Source organism: Urocitellus parryii, chromosome 3 (assembly GCF_045843805.1).
Source record: "Urocitellus parryii isolate mUroPar1 chromosome 3, mUroPar1.hap1, whole genome shotgun sequence".
Taxonomy (NCBI): domain Eukaryota; kingdom Metazoa; phylum Chordata; class Mammalia; order Rodentia; family Sciuridae; genus Urocitellus; species Urocitellus parryii.
This window is the reverse complement of record NC_135533.1, coordinates 2,843,283-2,862,594: the sequence shown is the minus strand read 5'-3', so window position 1 is coordinate 2,862,594 and position 19,312 is coordinate 2,843,283. Positions and strand designations below refer to the sequence as shown.

The 19,312-nt window shown below is 52.7% G+C and overlaps 1 protein-coding gene across 1 annotated transcript in view; it reads right to left on the bottom strand.

The window, feature by feature from the left end:
• Dpp6 (dipeptidyl peptidase like 6) overlaps positions 1-19,312 on the bottom strand; it is a 600,350-nt gene that overhangs the window by 302,722 nt on the left and 278,316 nt on the right. The window contains exon 2 of the mRNA XM_026406182.2: positions 8,751-8,865. Coding sequence (XP_026261967.1) covers positions 8,751-8,865 — 115 coding nt within the window. The remainder of the gene's footprint in view (positions 1-8,750; positions 8,866-19,312) is intronic.

The window sequence follows — 19,312 nt, the reverse complement described above, 5'->3', positions numbered from 1 at the left end:
GTCTTCTTTGTGGCAGACACCGGTTGCCTCCTCCAGAGCCGTCTCCTGGCTGCCCTCTTCCCAGGGGGACTACGCCTGTGAGATGCCTCTTTCCCAGCACCCTCCAGCCACGTCTCCAGGCAACAGTGCCACCGCAAATAAGCTGCCTCCCAGCTTCTCCTGGGGAACCGATTCCTCCACGGTGGAGAGAGAAGTCCTCCCCCCCCCCCCCGCCCATGTGAGCATGTGCTAGTGAGGCTGCTGCAGCCTCTCAGGGCCAAGGGGCAGCAGCGAAGGGTGGAGACAACCTGGCCTGGGTGTCCTGAGCCGCAGCATCACCCTGGGACCTGTTCTGTGCCACACTGCAGACACCTAGGACCTAACAATGTGTGCCGCTGCCTGGTACTTGCAGACACATGTATCTTCACTGAGGTCATCTGGGCTGGGGCTGAGTGCTCAAGCAGATGCCAAGATGGCCCATGGCCGGGCTGACCAGCCTGGGAACTTGGTGAAACTCAGCCAGTGTTTGTCTGCTCTCGGGTGCCCTTTCTCTCTCCCCCAGGGATAAAATAATGTTTTCATTAGATTCCGGAAATGGTTCTCATGCAGAACTTGGCAAAGGCTGTGGAACAATTAGAGACCAGCCTGAAATCCAGAGCCTGCTATCCCAGACTCTCCCAATCTGCCGGTGGCCTCCCCGCCTCTGGACTCCTGATCCTCCCCATGACTTCCTCACCTCCAGCCCAGGCGTGGTCCATCAGTGACCACTTACGATGGCCCAGGGTGGCCCTTCCTCCTGGAGTTCCTTCTACCTCCAGTGGACCTTTCAGCACCTTTAATGGCTCATTTTCCACGAAGCCCACCAGGAATACCCCTGTTCTCACCAGTCTCTCTTGTACCCTGGACTATTACAACTGTCACCTGCTGCTATGGTCTGGATAAGAAGCATCCCCCAGGACTCCCGCGTTGAAGGGAGTCCCCAGTGCAGCATGTCCAGAGGTGGGGCTTTGGGAAGTGCTTGATCACGGGGGCTCTGACCTTGGCAGTGGATCATCCACTGGTAGCTAAAGGGAGGACTGGGGGGTGGAGCCATAGGAGCACTAGGTCACTGGGGCGTGCCCTGGAGGCGCAGTTAGTGTCCCCAGGTCCTTCTCTCTCTGCTTCCTGGCTCCAGGAGCTGAGCAGATTTCTTCCACACCCCCTTCCACCACGGTGCTCCGCCCCACGTCAGGCCCAGAGCAAGGGAGCCGTCAGCCAGGGCCTGAACCTCTGAAGCTACAAGCCCAAGCAGATCTTTCCTCCTCTAAGCTGTCTTTCTCAGGTGCTTGTCACAGAGGGGAAGAGCTGACTGACACCTGCATACTCCCCACTCACAGCCCTCAGTCTCCATTAGCACTAACGAGGAACCCTGGGTAGAAACAGCATTAGCTGCAGCAGCCGCTGCAGCAGAGCAGAACTCTGTCCCAGGAGGAGAGTCGACAAAACCCACCTATCACTCTGCCGGCAGATGGGTGTGACAGCACCAAGGAACTGTCCCTGTGCTAATGCCCAGCACCAGGGGCCCACGCAAGTCACCTGGGCTTCCTCTGATGAGACGCCTGGGCCAGGTGTGGGGGACGGAGGGAATGCGACAGGATTGGATGGTGGGGGTGGGGGGTGTTCAGGGAGAAGAGGGAGAAGGGCCTAGAAGGTGCGGGCAAGCGCCTGGTTCTCCAGGACTCGGGCAGTCATGGGGAGCACGTGACTTGTTAGAGCGCACACAGGCTCTTCCATCACTGAACGGTTGGCGGTTTTCACGGGCAGCGTGTGGGGCTTTAGGATGAGATAACCCGATTCCAGGCAGAAGCTGGGCACCTGTCAATGACTCTCACTCACACAGTGGTCAAAGGACCAGGCACAAAGCATGCACCTCCTATGATTAAGTTTATGATGCAAATGTAAAAAGTCTAAAACTTGAGAAACGATTCCAAGACGTCAGACATGAGGTTCCCCGGGAAGGGACCCCACATGAGGGAGGCACGAGGGGCCGCCTGGGCTGCTGGCTGCATTCTGGCTGCATTCCACCCCTCTCCCTGTGCACGGAGAGAGAGAATACTCACAGATACCCACATATATGGCATGCAAATGTTTTATTTGTATGTCATATATAATGTATATCCTTTTATGTATATTACTAATAAAATGCTTTAAAATATTGTTTTCCAGAATTTTAAAAAGATAAGCTGAGGTTGAGCAGTGTGCCATTTTAATTCCACAAAAACAATCTGTACGTTCCCACCCAAAGACTACCTACCACATTTCCTATTCGGATCAGCTGTCCTTGGCCTGACCCTATCCTCTGCTGTCAGTATGACTTCCCAGGGTCCACAGTTCTCCCTGTGCACACCTCCTGGCCGTGGCTGGCTGTGGTCTAGTGTGCCACCACACTGCTGCCACCTTGGTTCAGGAATCCCCAAACATTAGATGCCAGGGAGGTTATAAAGCCACGACGCCCTGCAGGTTTTTAGACTCCATGACAGAGACTGTGCCAGTGCAGAATAGCATGGTCCTCTTCATCTGAATGCAAGAATCGTAGCTGCCCCCAAAGCCACCTGTGTCTATGACCCATCACAGCCTCACAGTTAATATCAGAAAGTGTAAAAGGAAACTCAGAGTCTATGACTCCAAAGAGAAATTTAGAGAAGAGCACAGAACAGCAAGGGAGAAATGAATAACAAAATTGAAAAGGACACATTCTCATCTGGTGACTCCCTTTGGAGGTAAAATTGCCTTAAACACTTTTAATTTGATTTCTGAAACATCCGTTGTGCATAACGGGCGGTAATTAGGCTGCACACGGAACGAGCAGCCTGGATGCTCAGGATGGCCACGAGACCCTTCCAGACCCGAGGGACCCACGGGCCTTGCACGCTCACCAGGCCCTTCTCCCTGAGCTAAGAGGAGGCCCACGTGGGCTGGGACAGCCCCACAGAGAGGCTGAGTCCAGTGGGTTCAGAATGGACAAGGAAAAGCAGGGAGGGAGACCTGAGTTTCCGGAATTCACGACTGGGAACTGGAGTATTTGGAAAAAACAGTTGTTTTAAGTGTGTATGACAATTTCTAAGTCTGCCAAAATGGAGGCAGTGTGGGGTGGGAAGCCAGGGGCCGTGGGCGTCACCAAGGCAGTGTGCAGAGTCCCCAAAGTGCCACTGCTCTTCCTGGGACTCGCCCCATGTAGACTGAACACAGCGCTTCCTCAGGTGGACACTGCCCCTGCCCTGGGTCATGTCCTGGTCAGCAGGTCAACGTTCCAGTTATCTGCCCAGTTCATTAGGGGTGTCATCCTTAAAGGAAAAGGGACAGTCAAGCACATGTCCCAGAATGCCCCCTTCTGCCCCCCCCCACACACACCTTTCTTGACAAGGTAAGAAAGCAATGAGAGAAGTCCCATCCAGAATGCCCAGACGCACATTATCCTGATGGACACTGGCTTCCTGTCACCAGTGCTTGGAGGCAGAGCAGGGCAGTGTTGTTGTAGGAAGATGCCGGGTGGTGCCACTGCCTTATCCACCCCCTCCCTGAGGTAGATGGCATGGGTCAGAGCCCCATGGAGAAGAGTGCTCGCCTAGGTGGCTGCCCCCGGCAGTGTCACCAGGGACAGGAGGCGCTACCTTCTGGTCAGGCACTGGAGCACGGCAGGACGGCATGTGGCAGAAGCACACCTGTTCCCCGATGTCCCTGGGCTTTCTGGCAAAGCGTCTGTCCAGGCCGCCACCACTGGACCTTCCCCACAAACATTTTTCAATAAACCCTGCATCTCCTGTCCCCTCTCTGGGCGTCCTCCTGGTCTCTCAGCCACCCGCCCCACTGCCCCGGGCTGTGAGTGTCCTTACAGGTTTCTGTCCAGCCTTCCGTGTTTTCCTCCTGCCCACCCCGCTGTGGTCTCCCGATCTAAGCTTCAGGAGAACACTCAGCATTTCCACATTTCTCCCAGGACTTGGCGTGCGTCCTCAGCCCCCACGGGGGCCACTGACCTTGGACTGACAGGTAGTACTGGTGGCTACCCGAGGGTGCTCTGAATATGGGGAGTTTGAGAACCCTCTGGGGCTGGTGGCAGGTCAAAGGATCTGAGACCTTCTCTGACAGCCACAATTTTGAATGCCAAAAGCCACCAGCACTGCAGGAGAGTGGACAGGCATAGTCTGTGATGGGAGGATGCCAAGGAACACCAGCTGCTGCTCTCCCTGAGCCCGGGCATGCGCTCCTGGACAACTTGGCCTGCAGTAGTGAGGACCACCGTGGACGCCGCGGAACCAGAGGGGTAAACAGGGCTCCACAGTGGGCGTAACAGAAGAATACAGAAAACCCCCCTTCAAAGCCTGCTGGGATACGGAGATCCGCCTGAGCCCCAGCCTGGTGCTGGCCTCTAGCTCCTCACTGTCCCTGACCACTGGTGTCAGCATGCAAAGAGAGAGCAGCCCACAATGACTTTATTCTCTATTTATGACAGTGGAGATGCTGCCGGGGCTGCTCTGCTGCATAGAGAGGGTGGGAGCTGCCCACTCCCTGCACAGCGGAGAAGCACCTGGGCTCAGGGAGGGTCCTGGAGCGGCTTCTTGGGCCCTGCGTTACTCTAGTCACCTCCCTGTCACCACAGACCATCTCTGTGCAGGAGCTCTCCCAGCCATTGCATCCCACTTCTGAGTGACACTGGCGTGAGCTCTGGGCAGCCAGTGACACGGACACGTGTGTGCGCTCTGGGAGGGGGGTAGAAACTGCATGTGACATACACCTCTGTGTGCTTCCTCCCAAAGGGAGTGACACATCCTGAACCACTCCAGTTAGCGTAGAACATAACTCTGTGCAGAGCAAAGGGAGAAATGTGTCCCCAGGTCCAGGGGAGCTGAATCTCCTTCACAGTGATTTAAATATGCGGTTGTCAAAGTCCCCTGCTGGGTTCCATCAGCAGCAGCACAACCACAAACCCCAACAGGTATCTGTGAGAGGAATCCTCCCCCAATTCCTCCCGTTTAGATCCCAACCTCTGAGCCCATTTTCTCCTGTTCATGGTGTGGCGTCCCAAGTCCCCACGTCCCAGATGTCGCTGGCGTATTCGGGGGCTCACTCGCAAAGGACAACATGATGCTCAGTTTTGCAGAACTGCTGCTGGAACCTCTCGGTGTTAGGCAGGTTTTTACGACACTTCTTTCATATATAAATGCCCAGATTGCTCCTCTTTCTTTTTTTTTTTTTTTTACAACTTTCCCATCATTTTTTAAACTAAAAGCTTAATTGAGATAAAATTTACATATCAGAAATTTTGCCCTTTTACCATGTGCAATTCATTTTTTTTTAAATACCAGCAAATGTGCGTCCATGACCACTATTGAGTTCCACAATATTTCATCACCTAGAAAGGACATTTCATGTTCCACGGCACTTTTCCCCAGGCCCTGGAAGCTGCCCTTCTTCCTTGTTTCTCTGTGCATTTGGCGGCGATGAAATCATCCACCGTGGGGCCTTTGGGACCCGCAGTCTTTCACTTAGCCCAGCGTGCGGCCCTCTGTTCTTCTCCAGACTGAGGAAGGGTCCCGTGTACAACGGGCCACGCCTGCTTGTTCATCTGCCAGGTGATGGACATTTGGGTTGTTTCCACTTTAGGACAACCATGAATCACGCTGTTAGGAGCCTCACACACAAGCTTCTGTATAAATACGTTTCTGATTTTCTTGGTATTTATCTAGAAGTAGAAACACTGCATGATATGGTAATTTAATTCCAAACTATTTCCCACCATCTCTATTCCCACCAGTAATGTACAAAGGTCCCAGTTTCTCCGTATCCTCGTCAACTCTTATTATTTTCCTCTTTGTTCTTTGCTTTTTGTCTTTATATCCACGTTGGCGAGGTGATATTCCACTGTGGCTTGATCGTCATTTCCCCGATGTTCAATGGCGCTGAGAATCTTCTCAAGTACTCATTGGCCACTTGCCTTTCTTTGGAGAGACTTACATTTTATAACTTGTCAACACTTTGCCTGAATTTAAGTGGGATTATATAATTGCATTTCTGTTTTAAGTTATGATTTCTTTATATGTTCCAGATACAACTTTTGCTGGTTGTAAATATTTTGTTACATTCTGTGAGGGTCTTTCCACTTGCTTGATGATGTCCTTTGACACACTAAAAGCTCAGTATGACAAAATCTAATTTATCTATTTGTTCTTTGGTTGCTTGCACTTTGGGTACAATCAGAAACTATTGCCTAGTATAAGGTCACAGATACTTATTGCTATGTTTTACCTTTAGAAATTTATCGATTTTTAGCTTTTATATTTAGGTATCAGATCTGCATGGTATGAGGTTAGTGTTCAACTTTACTCTTTTGTGTGTGAAAATTTGGTTGTGTCAGCACAATTTGTGGAATACTATTCTGTCCCCTTGCATGGCCTTGGAACCTTTACCAAAAATCAGCTGACTGTGGATGTGTGGAACTATTTAAGAATTCTCAATTCTAGTCCATGGGTCTCTATATCTGTTCAGATGCTGGCATGACATATTTATTAATCATTGTAACTTTATAGTAAGTTTTAAAATCGGGAGATCAAGTCTTCTAATTATTCTTTTAAAACTTTTTTTGGTTATTCTGATTCCCATGCATTTTTGTAAGACTTTTATAATCAATTAGCGATTTCTTTAATAAAGGCAGTTGGGATTGAAATGAGCCTGCAGATCAATTTAGGGAATATGGCCATATTAACAATGTTACATCTTTCAATCCATTTACAAGGGATGCCCTCCATTTACTCAAGTCTTTTGTTCAATTACTTTAATGTATTTTTATTAGTACATTTTAGTTATACATAAAATTGGGGTTCGTCTTCGCACAACCATAGAAGCATGGAATATAATTTGCTCCAATTCAGTACTTACTCTTTCCCTCCCCTCTTCCCATTACTGGACTGGTTTTTCTTCTATTTATTTATTTTTTTTAAATTACTGATTCACAGGTAAGTGTACAGGTGAAGTTCCCTGTGGGTATCCACATGTGGACAGAGGACAGCTTGGTCAGCTTCACTCCTGCCTCCCCGACCCTCAGCCTCCCCTTGACCTCCCCGGGTTCTCAGTTTTTCACAGTTTGGGTATTTTCTCTATACAAGTCTCATTCCTAACAAATGAACATACCATTCCTCTTCTTGTTCTTTTTGAAACTATTACAAGTGGAATGTGTTTGAGATTTCCTTGTGGACTGCCATGGTGAGTGCACAGAGCTACAGTGATTTGGTGCACTGGTCTTCTGCGTCCATCCTGCTGGACTCGTTTGCTAGTTACAAGGAGCATGACGATTGGTGGATTCCTCGGTTTCCCTAGGTACAGTCCAGGTCTTCTGTGAATGGGGTTCTGCACCTCTCTCTCCTGTCTGGGTGCCTGTCTTCTGCCCTCTCCCCTGTCTGCCCTGGCTGGAAGCTGCAGTGGAACGGGAAACGGGTCAGGCAGGGAACACTGCCGTCTGGTTCCTGGCCTAGGGGCACCGGTTTCAGATTTAGGACCTTCAGGACCCCTGGGCCCATGGATGTGGTTTTCAGGGTGAGACTGCTTCTTCCTCACTCTTGAGCGTCTCACCATGTTCCTCCCATGTCTGTGGGGATGGCCGAGTCTGTCCTGTCCTCTCTTCTGTCCTACGGGATCATTCACATTGACTGATTTTCACGTGCTGACCCAAATTTTCTTTCCTGGGATGGATCCCATTTGGTGGTGGTGCCTGACCTTTCCTCTGAGTTGCTGGGTTCTGTCCACTGCTCTTTTGGCAAGGATTTTCCTATCTGTCCTCCTAAGGACACTGGTCACTGGTTTCCTTTGCTTGTGATCTGGTGCCAGCAGGCCGGTGGTCTTTCCTCATTTAAATTCAAGGCTGATGGTTGTATCATAGGCAATATGAATGCATCCTAATTTGCCTACGTGTTTTGTATCCATCAAAAATCTTCCTCACGCTGCAGAGTCTACTTCTTTTTCTATCTCGAAGTCTGACATCTGTGTGGTCTGTTTATGGAGGACTGGGGCTTCCGCCTTTTGCTCCACACAGGCAGCCATGATGACTGAGAGTGGAGAAGGCAGACTCACGTTCACCTGTGACCATGGGTTTTCCTGTGACAGCTCCTGCGTGGTGATCTCAGAGATGAAGGCTACTCTAGGGACGGCCACACCTCTGGTTACTAGCTCTGGACACCCCATGAGGCCCACCTCCTGTCCTGCCTTCTCCATGAAGCTTCTCCTGAGGACCTCTGTCCCGAGCACCTGCAGGGCCTCTGCTGGGACCATTGGGTGGAGCATGGGGGGACACGGGGGCTGCGAATTTCAGTGTCTTTTCCCAGAGAGATTTCTGACTGGGGCTTTTACCTCGTCAGTGGCACCTAATAAGTACTTTGCCCTTAATTCACACTCAGTCTCTGTTGCTTTAGCAATTTTTAAAATTCATCCTTGATACAGTACAGAGGAATTACAAGACACACATAAAATCATTGTATTTCTAGTGCCACTGTCTTTAGGTTCATCAAAAGTGAATACGCAATTGTGCATTTACATTTATGCCCCACATCGCTACCCAGTCAACTGTGGAGACAGATTAAAAGCATACAACACGGATCGTTGTCACCGCACCGTAGTATCACTCGGCACGGTCAGAATCTGGGGGACTCTCCATGCGACAGGATGGGTCGTCGCGTAGAGAGCACCGCATAAAGCCTCGCTCCCGGCCCTGGCCGGTGACCTGTGCTGAGAGGGAGATCAGGTACCTGGTGTCAGCAGGATGACCGAGGTGACGATCAGGGAGCAGATGACCAGAATGACCAGCAGAGCGATGGCGATGCCTTTCCAGTTCCTCTGAGGAGGGTTGCTCCCCACCAGCTCCTGAAACAACCGCAGAAGGAGAAGGATTCAGCGAGCAGAATGGGAAGTGCCTCTCCCCGAAGCCCACAACCAGAGGCCACCGCAGGACGCAGCTTCCCGCCCGCGGGCCGCTCCAGCTCTGGGCCGGCCTCTCTGTCTGCGGTGGCAGAAGAGACCAGGGCTGTCCCTCCTCTCGCCAGGGCGACACTTGGTCTCAACAAGAATCTGGTGTGATCCAGGTCAAGCTGCTGTGAAGCCCCAGCTAAGGACTGCAGGTCGGTGCACTACCACCAGCCGGTCCACCTCCAAGTCCGACTCAACCCTGGGACGCAGCTTTCCAGCTCCAAGCCTTCTCTGCTCTTCCCCTTTCTTTCCATCTGTGCCATGAACTTCTGTGAACCTTAAATATTTAGCTGACACATACTCGATGCTGATTTTCATCAACATCTGCCCATTTCTCATTCCCGTCAGCCTTTTCTTCTGTCACCTCACACAGGCCTCAGATCCCCTGGACTTGACTCCCTGGTGGCCCACCTGTGCCCTCTCCAGTCTGCAGTCCTCCCCGTGGACCCACACGAGCACTGCAGCAGGGACTGAGGGCAGGAGAGGAGGAATCTGAGACGTGGCCAAAGGCACCAAAGGGTGAGCAGACCTCGGACCTCCACCAGGATCAGAGCTGGCTTCACCCTCAGTGTGAGTGGTCATGAATTCAGAGTTCCAAATAGGAGTCTTGAGAGGCAGGGGAGCATCATTAGGAATCAATAACGATAGCTATATTGGTAATCAATAATAAGGGCGTGATAGTTACATATTAATAATTAATTGTAAAAGAGCGAATTATACAGGAACGTCAGGACAAAGAACCACATTGCAAATGGCACTTGTGCCTGTGTTTAGATCTGAGAGTACTTCCCTGATCGTATCCATAATTACAACTCACAATAACCAAGCCAAGAGGCGGTGGGATGGAGACAGTCTCCAAGAGTAGACGATGCCATGCTTAAATATATCTTCATTTGTGACTGGAAGCTCATCAGAATATCTTAAACCACACCAGTCAAAATAAAGGTGATCCTCACTCAATCATGGGCCTGCTTCTGCCCAGACACCCCCATAATATGATACACAGGTCAATGTCAGAATTGTCACAGGCGAGAATACACAGAGTGGGGCTAGAAAGAGGACAGGAGACAATGATATTTGCAGAATACGTCACATGAAGAGACTGAAGGAAAGGTTCAGTCTCGAACACTAAGACTAGAGGTCACCATGCACTGAAGGCCCGCGGAAACCCAAGACACGGACTACTGAAGACAAAGAGGAGGAAGACTATTCTGTGTAGCCTCCGAAGGGAAGGCAGAGTAAGAACTGAAAGGAAAGTTCTCAGAGGCAGAAGAGAACATCAGACCATTAACACCACCTAACAACAGGAGGGTCTGCTTCCGGAGGAACCAGACAGGGTGGACGGAGCTCTCCCAGGATCCCGGAGGGCAGTCCTGCAGGGCGAAGTGCAGGGCCTGAGCTCAACAGGCTCCCAGGGCTGAGTCCTGCAGACACTCCGAGGGCAGAGACAGACACACACCTCGGAAGTCGGTGCTGGTGGTGGAAGGGTAAGAGTCAGACACTTCCCGAACAAGGACAGAGAGCCTGCTTCCTGCCTCTCACTGGACCAGGAAGAGGTTCTGCACCGAGAGCCTTTCAGCAAGACACACCGTGAAGTCGGCAGGCAGGGACCGAGGGGTGCTGGGTCACTGCGCCGCTGGGCTCCTGAGCACAGATGCACTAGATGCTCTTGCAGGCAGTTTCCCTGCGTTTTTTTAGTAGGCTATTTCACCCACGGGGATGAAGACATTCTCACTAAATTCCTCTTTCATTGGGCAAATTTTACTTTCAGAGTGCAGGTCATTTTCTTTACCATACAAACGACTCTGTGCCAATGACAATGGAGAGAAAAGGTGGTGGACAGCCTTCAGCTTCTCCATGCTCTTTCTACCCCGGGGTCTATGTGCACATTCAATGTCTACACGGGTGTGACCAGAACACAGTGTGCTCTTGCAGTTAGAGTTCAGGTTCACACTTTTCTGAACATCTAATCTGTGCCTCAAAATTCCGTCCTCACCTTAATTTATAGAGTTGAACTCCCAAAAAGGTGAGTAGAGCTTACCCTCCTTCCCATGAGGACAAAATGAGTTGATAAATTATTCCCCGACACACCGAGTTCTGGGGCGCGGTTTTCAGGGGAATTACGCGAGTCACTTCTCGGCCTGTACAGGGGTGGAAAGGAGTCCACGGCACATCTCCTCTTCTTTTTGGCACCACGTATGCATTGGAGGTCCAGAAAAATTAAAAAGCATATTTATGCTTAACCCGTTGTGCAAAGAACAACAAATCTTGCATCCACCCACCCGTCCACCCGCCCCTCCATCCACATTTGCTTATCCACCTCCATCATGCATCTGTCCAATCAACTGTCCGTTACACATCTGTCTAGGGCTTGCTCTCCCAGGCCCTGTTCTGTGAACCTTTGATACATAAGTGAATAAAACAGATAATGACTCTGTTGTCAACCCGAGTCACATGACTTTCTTGGGAAGATAAACAACAAACAGATAAATCCGTTGGGAGAAGCAGGAGGAGGGGTCCTGGAAGGTCAGGAAGAGCTCCTGATGAAGCGGGCCGGGAGCAGACTGAAGGACGCACACAGGGCTGACAACGGAGAACAGACAACCCAGTCCCCAAGATGACCCGTGCTTCAGTTGGAGGACAGCAAGTGTCCAGGGCCAGCTGGGCAGGCCTGAGGGCCGTGTGCAGGCCTCTGGTCACCTCTGTGTGGAGGTCTGCACCCAGCATGATGGGAGCCTGGCTCCCATCTCTAAGAGGAGCAGGGCGCTGCTGTACCAGACCCAGGAGGTCAGCTGGGGCCCACGAGGAGACAGTGGCCAAGACGTGTCTCTGGGTTAGTGATAGAGCAGCTGGGTCCAGCACGTTACAGAACAGTGAACCGACAGTGCCGCTTCAAACAGGCCGCAGCACCAGTGTTCAAGGTCCCATGCGGTGAAGCTTGGCACCATGGTACACGGGGACCGAGTGCTGCACTGATGAAGGAACGGGTGAAGGTCTCCACCAGATGCAGCTCCTGGCTGGAGTGTCTGGAGGAAAAGCAACTGATGGATGCAGACAACCCAAGGTAAACACCAGCCCAGGTGCATTAACTGCCTCAGCAGCCAGGATCTTAAAACCACAGCGAAACCCGTCCCCTGACGTCGCTGTTGCTCACACTTACTTTAACTCAGGCAGAAAGGAAACGAACAAGGCACTAACAACAAACCAGGCATTTCCCTAAGTTGTTTGTTCTAAAGGAAAAAATGATCTTTAGAGAACGCTGCTGTCTTATAATTTGTGACTGCAGCTAGATGCTGGGGTTGTGGTTGTGCATCTGAAGAGGAAGAAGCACAGAGTCACGTAATGAAGCAGACCACAGCGTCCCGTGTGCTGACCAAGAGGCTCTTTCCTCCACAGCCCCATCCCGCAGAGCCCAGGCATTTACGGCTGGCATGGGCCCGGGGACTCTCCCGTGTGACCCACCTCTCTTGTCCCCAGCGTCACCTCTGTCCTGAACTTCCCTTTATCATGTCATCTCTAAGATGAGAAGAACTAATTCCACTTAAGACTGTCAGGTAGAGACAGATGATCTTAAAAGTGAGAAAATGAAGGCTGCAGGGGCGAAGGGTGGGGTGGGGAGGCCCCAGAGGGGGGGCCATCATGAGGGTTTGACACAAGCAAGCTTGAGAGTACGTGGTGACTCAGAAATCACAGAGCCAGCAGAGAGCGCTTTACCGTTTATCGACATGATCACAAGATACCGTGCAGCAGTCCTTGACCTAAAACTCAGGAACTACCCAAAGTGCACTAAATCCCCACCCCTCATAAAGAAGGTAAAGGGTCCAGACTGCCCACTGTCCTCCGCCTACTGCCTAACTCACCAAGCTGTTAACTTCATCAGCCTCAACTCTGCACCTGCATCCCTGCAGCACAGGACCCTCAGATGCTCCGAGTGCACATTCGTGACATGTCCGTCTCATGTGGTGAGACGACCGTGTCACACAGCTGCAGGGACAGAAGGAGCAGCACCCAGCAGGGGTGAGGGTGACAATCTCACAGTGAATAATGCAGCTCCATGGTGGAAGGTGCAGCGGGGGAGCTGTGGACACGGGAGGGCGGCGGGGGACAGCAGGCCGCAGTGACAGCATGGCCCAGCCTTGCCCACCCCGAGGGGACAGCTGGCAATTTCACATTTTACTTCCCTTAGCTAAAGGCAGAGGGTCAACCAGATGGACCTCTCACCGGGGCAGAAGGAAGTGCATTAGAGTCTTTTTCTTGAAATCATCCATCTTTATAGTCAATCCCCACCTCTGTCAGGCGACTTGACAAGACTAGAAGGCTGACCAAGTTTCCAGAAGAGAAAAGGCTGTTCCTCGGAGACAGCTAGACGCAAGGTTGGGCAATTGACGCTTTTCTTAAAATTCAGACGTGCTACGTCAGTAGCTGGTTGGGCTTTGCAAGGGGAGCTGGTGGTGAGGGCAGGAGCCCCTCTAGCTGCAGGGGGCAGGTGCTGACTCCATGTCCAATCGTGCATCACATCTGCTCATCTGGAACAGTCTCCACGCTGCAAGAGTCTCCTGTGACCAGGACAGTCACACTGTTTCTTTTATTTTTTTGGTAGCAGGGATTGAACCCAGGGGCACTTTGTCACTGAGCCACATCCACAGCCCCTTTATTTTCTGAGACAGAGTCTTGCCAAGTTGCTTAAGGCCATGCTGAGTTGCTGAGGCTGGATTTGAACTTGTGATCCTCCCTGCCCACCCTGCACTGTGTCTCCGGGGTGCCTCTGCCCTGACCCCCTTGCTCTTCCTCCTCCCTGTCTGTAGTGAAGCCCACCAAGCAGGTTCCCCCTGCTCCCCCCCACCCATTCTGTTCAGGCCTATGGATTCATCTGGGCTCTACTCTCCTTCTCTCTTGTAAGTTTGGACACTTCTAAAGTTGACAGTTGGAGGTGTCTGGCTCTACATTGGTGCCCGAGGGCAGAACCCTTTGAAACGGTATCCAGCACTTCTGTTGAGGCTGCTGCCAACTCTCCACCTGCAGCCTAGCCAGACTGTGTTCAGAGAACGAGCTCCTGCTCTGTCAGTCATTCCAGAAAAAACAAAACCAGGCAAATCCCTGACTCCAAGATCCGCTAAAATCTCTTCTTAATTATTTTTACTCCCAAATTCCAACAGCAGGGTTCAAATTATTTTAGGATCCACTGCTTAACTGACGGTCTGAGAGACTCTTATGAAATTCATTCCAGATGATAACTACTCTGAGCTGCAGAGCCTCATCTCCCTTGGATCTCTTTTGATAGTTTGTCAGGTATGAGGTTGTTCCTCAAATCCCCCAGTGCCACAGCACTGAGACCCAATCCCCACAGAAGGCTCACCACATACCATGCCTGGGAGATGCTCCGAAATCCTGCTATCAAGGAGAGGGGTGAAATAAACACCGAGCACCACACCTTCCCCACTGCCGGTCAGCCTCCATGGGCAACAGCTGCCTCTCACTCCCTGAACCACAGGCCACTGGGACAGCTCTCTCTACTGGGCGTTTCTGGGAACAAGTTCACGCTCCACACTCAAAAACCCCAGGTTGAACGCGTGAGAGGAAGGAGGGACTGAGGTGCAACGGGGAAGGGAGCGAGGAGCAAGGACGCAGGGCGCTCTGGCTCTCCCCGCTGCTGCCTGCCTTTCCTTCTGTGCTGCGTGGCTTTCCCTTGGGGACATGGCACACTGCGGCCACCTCCCGAGATACTCTCTGCCTGCTGTACTCAAACGGGTTTGAGTTGATTTTGGAAACTTGGGAGTCAGAAGCTGGATACACTGCAAGGAAAGAGGCCCACCACCCGGCATCTGCCAGCCCCAGGCTCACCCAGGATGTGGCAGAATGCCAAGGAGTCTGCACTTGAAGATCCGGTAAAAATGACAACTCCTCCCTTGGTTTGTAGTTCTGAAGAAACTAACTTATAATGCAGTGTGTGATTTTCTTTGGACAGACTGGCTACTGCAGCAATATGTAGCTACCTTTCCAGGGGACCCCAAGTGGAAGTTAGCAACACCTTCCAGACCCTCAAGAATCTGCTGGTCTGTCCACCAGCCCAGTGGGACGCCCACACCTCTGGGACTGGAGGGGCCGTCCAAGCAGAGGGGACGGCCGGTGCCCCGTGCCCCGATGATGTGACACAATGACAGGAGATAAGCTGTTCCCCAGGCATTTGCTGCTTTAGGCAATAGATTATGCAGAGAAATTGGCTTTATTTTTGGCTGACAGCTGGCCTAGCCCGAGTGACACGAGATAGGTCCATGGTAAAGAGCTGCTGGTCAACAGAAGGGCAAAGGGAGCAGAGGAATGATTAGCCACGGCATCAGCTCATCAGCACCCTTAGCACCTCATCTGCACCTGCAACCTGTGGCCGCACCTGTCACCTCACATAATCTCAGGTTCTGGGACTGGGGTGTGCACACCCAGGTGGGGCTGGCTGGGGCGTCACTGCTCTGTCCAGCACAGTGGTAGAGCCCGGGTAATGGAATACTACACAGAAATGAAAAGAACAGATGTGCTGTGGGCTCAGGGTGGGTGAGTCTCACAGGTGTAACCTCAAGTGAAGTGGATCAAACGCTGAGAGGAGGTGGGTGAAGAATGGGCGAAATTACAGTGTGAGTTGGAGGTTCACACTGAAGTCCACCGAGGCCGCGCGAGAGAGCTTTCCATGGAGCCAGGCAGCTACACAGCTGACGGGTGGGAGGCGTTGCCTCTGGGAAGGGGGTGGCGGCTGCAGCTGTCCCTCGACCTGGCCGGGGCTGCAGGGGGTTTCCGGCAGGGGCATCTGTGACGTGGCTTTCCTGCTCTTAGTGTTTGACTGTGAACTTTCCAGTAGCCAAGGTTAACCAAGGTGCTGCAAACCAGCCTCGTGACATGAGCACTGGCAGAGTGGTGGCCTGCAGAGACACTTCCCTGTGCTGATGGCCCCAGGAGGGAGGCGAGTGTGCCAACCTGATGGATGGTGGGGACAGTGGAAGGGACGCTCGGGGCCATGAGGTGGGAGCAGGAAGACGGAGTGCTGAGCTTCTCGGGGGCAATCAAAGGCTCTCTGAGGAAGCCAGGGGTGGGAGGGAGCCTGCTGGGCAGGTTTCTCACGCAGAGGCCGCTCAGGGAGCAGGGCTGAGCCTGGGCTGGGTGCACCTGGACAAGACGGCCAGGTGAGGTGCTGGGAGATGAGCCTGGAGCCACAGACACCGACAGGCAGCCTCAGGGACAATGTCACCTGCCCTGTGTCACATCCAAGGCACAATGGAAGCCAGCGAAGTCTTCTGTGAACTGCTTCAGAAACTTCTAGAAGAAATCAGTCATCAGTTACATGTTTTGCTTGTTGACATCAGAAAAGAACACAGAAAAAGGCCAGGACTTCTCCACATGCTTTAATATGTGCCAAACTCAGACCAAGGTGGAATCAAACACCTCAAGTCCAACCATCCACACAACACCAACCTGCCCGCAGGACCTCCCGCCACACGGCTTCATTCTGTTGTCTAAATGTATTTTCTTCCTAATATTTATTCACCGTGAAAAGCTCTGACATCAATTTCTTTTATGTACCATGGCCCATTTGCTGTAAGTAGAAGGTAGCAACAAATTACAAAATCAATGGTGCATCTACCTCAGGACGGCGAAACGCTCCCTCATCACTGAATTTCCATGGCTTACAGATGGCAAGAACGAGTTTTAAACCGCGCTTAGCAACTGACAGGTGTCCCTCAAAGGTCAGGCGGGGAATCTGTTGGACGCTTCTCCCATTCCGGAGGTGCCAGCTCCCTCACTTCCTCCTCATTATCCAGTCTGCCCTTTCCCACGGGGACTAACTGCAGGACACGCCAGAGAGAGGCCCAGCCCTGCAGGTCCCGCCTCATGCAGATGGAGATGGGACTCTGAGGTGACCACCCCTGACGGGGGACTGGAGGGAAAGGAGGGGCCCGGCAGAGCCTGGAGGAGATTCCAGGAAAACATGACTTCTCCCCTCCCTCCCTCCCTCCCTCCCTCCCTCCTCTCTTGCCCTTGGCCTCTGCTTCTCTCCCGACACCTCTCCCACTCTTCCTCCCGCGTAGTGAACACCCCTGAATCCGTGGTCAACACCCCTGAATCCGTGACTCAGACGAGGCCTCCTCCTCTCTGGGGCCAGGAACACAAAAGCGGCGAGGGGAAGCAGTCTCTGTGCAGACAAGCACCGGTCAAACGGGCCAGGAGACTCGAGTATCCAGAGAGCATTTACCTGTCACTGAGGGGGTCGCCTGGCAGATCAGAAGATAGGCACTTTGACTAGGAAACGCACCTGGTCTGCTGAACACCCGTCACCGCGCAGGTGGGCAGCTCAGGACGCAGGGGGGAGGGATGAAGAAATGTGGGGAAGGGGACTTAACAGGCACCAGAGAAAAATGGGAGGACGCACCCGAGCCAGGGCAGACCGCAGCAGCAAGGCCAGCGGCCACCCAGAAGGCTGGAGGAAGAGAGGGAGAGGCCTGCGGCCAGCCTTCCAGCCAGGGCACACGCTCAGCTGCGACAACCCCTGTGACCACCACACCCCGCTGCAGAAGGGAGACCCCAGCCGTGGGAAGGACCGGCAGGAGGTGGTGGCCTCCATCATGCAGCGATGGACGTGGCTCACATTCAAATGCGCCTGGTGGGACTGTTAAAAGGCATTCCGCACATCAAGAAGCCCACTTTGAGATTGCTGTAAGCTGCGCGTGTCAGGAGCTGGAGGGGAAGGTCTTGGTCACCGGCATCCACACAGTCACTTTCCTACTGTGGCCCACTTACGCTATTTTACGACTTGATGTTGTTATTGCAGTTTTCAAAACCTCGAGGACACCTTTCTTGTTGTGGGTAAAACATATTGTTTTTTAAAAACCACAGTCTAGGAAGTGTTGAGGACCCAAGGCACACGCCTTAACCATGGCGTGTACTACACGGGAGGGAACACTGAAATCTTTGACACTGACATCGTGTTTCCCGGGCGGGCACTTGTAGGAGCCTGCGGAAAGGCACACGGAGACTAGTTTTCTAGAGGTGGACCTCTGAGCAGAGGTCAAGGTGGGCCAGGCTGGAGCATGATCAGAGCCTGCGTGCCGTTAGGTCCTGCGTGAAACCCAAAGGCTTCTGGACAAACAAGGGACATTGCTGTGGGCCCCAGGGTAGGAGGAGGAAGCTCGCTGACATGACCAGGCCATTTGAAATAATTTCATGTATTTCTCAAAATGGTGCTTTGGAGGCTGCCCTGGAATCCCCAGATGCATGTGGAGAAGGTGGAGCTGTGGGCCCTTTGAGACCTGCTGAGCCGGAGCCTCTGGGGCTGGGGGACGGTCCTGCGCCACAGTGTGCCCAGCTGGTGTCTGCAAGAAGTGCAGGACGAAGCCCCCGTCACAGGAGCTCCCCCCACACCTGCCTCGGGACTAATTTCAATGGGATGCCCGCGGATGCCCAAGCAGGGCTGCTGCTGGGTGATGGGGACCAGTGCTCAGGATCAGGGGTCCAAGGCCACCTGTACCTTTGTCAGACACCTGTCCCCTCCCAGCTTTGTTTTTTTCTGGAGGAAGGCCCTCTGGGGTATTGTGCTGGGAGCTCACCCTTTACCCCTCACCCCTTCCCTTAATTCATCTGCTCCTTCTCTGCCTCGTTCCACGTCCCAGAGGCCAAGCGCTGACCTCTACACACTGCATTCCTGTAGCCGGGGCTCCGGTGGGCAGATGGTCAGCACTGGGAGTTGATGGGCAAGAGAGAGGTCCAGAGGTCTCTTTGCCGGGACCTCCAGGCCCTGCCTGTCTTCTGCCAGGGGGTGCCCCACCCACAACCACAGCACCTGCAGGCCACACTTCCATGGCCTCCGCCTGCCCAGAGGACAGTCATGCCACGACCAGGGCCATCCACTCAGCTCAGCGGAGGCCTGGCCTCAGTTCCAGGTCGTCCTAATCTGCCCACATCTTTGTGAACAGCCTTTCAGGAGGGGCTGGGTCCGATCAGGTCTCCTGAGTGACCCTGACGGGTGCAGGGCCCTGGGCTATGACCTTGCACCTGCAGGGAAGGGTGCAGCCCTTACTACCTGCCCTGTCCCACCAGCCTGGCCTCTTGTCAGTTAAACAGGAGGTCCTGCAGGAGAGGGCCACCCTGCCAGCAGGTCGGTAGGCACTTCCTCCCCTCGGGCCACAACAGCACCTCCTATAGATGCTTATTGACTGATTAGAACGAGTTTTCTTTAATTCCTTAACATGCCCAGCCAAGAGGACTAGTGTCCACCGCAGTTATGTTGTGCAATTGTGTGTGTGTGTGTGTGTGTGTGTGTGTGCTGTGCAGAATGTATTTGTATAGAATGGTGTACCTGAGGCAC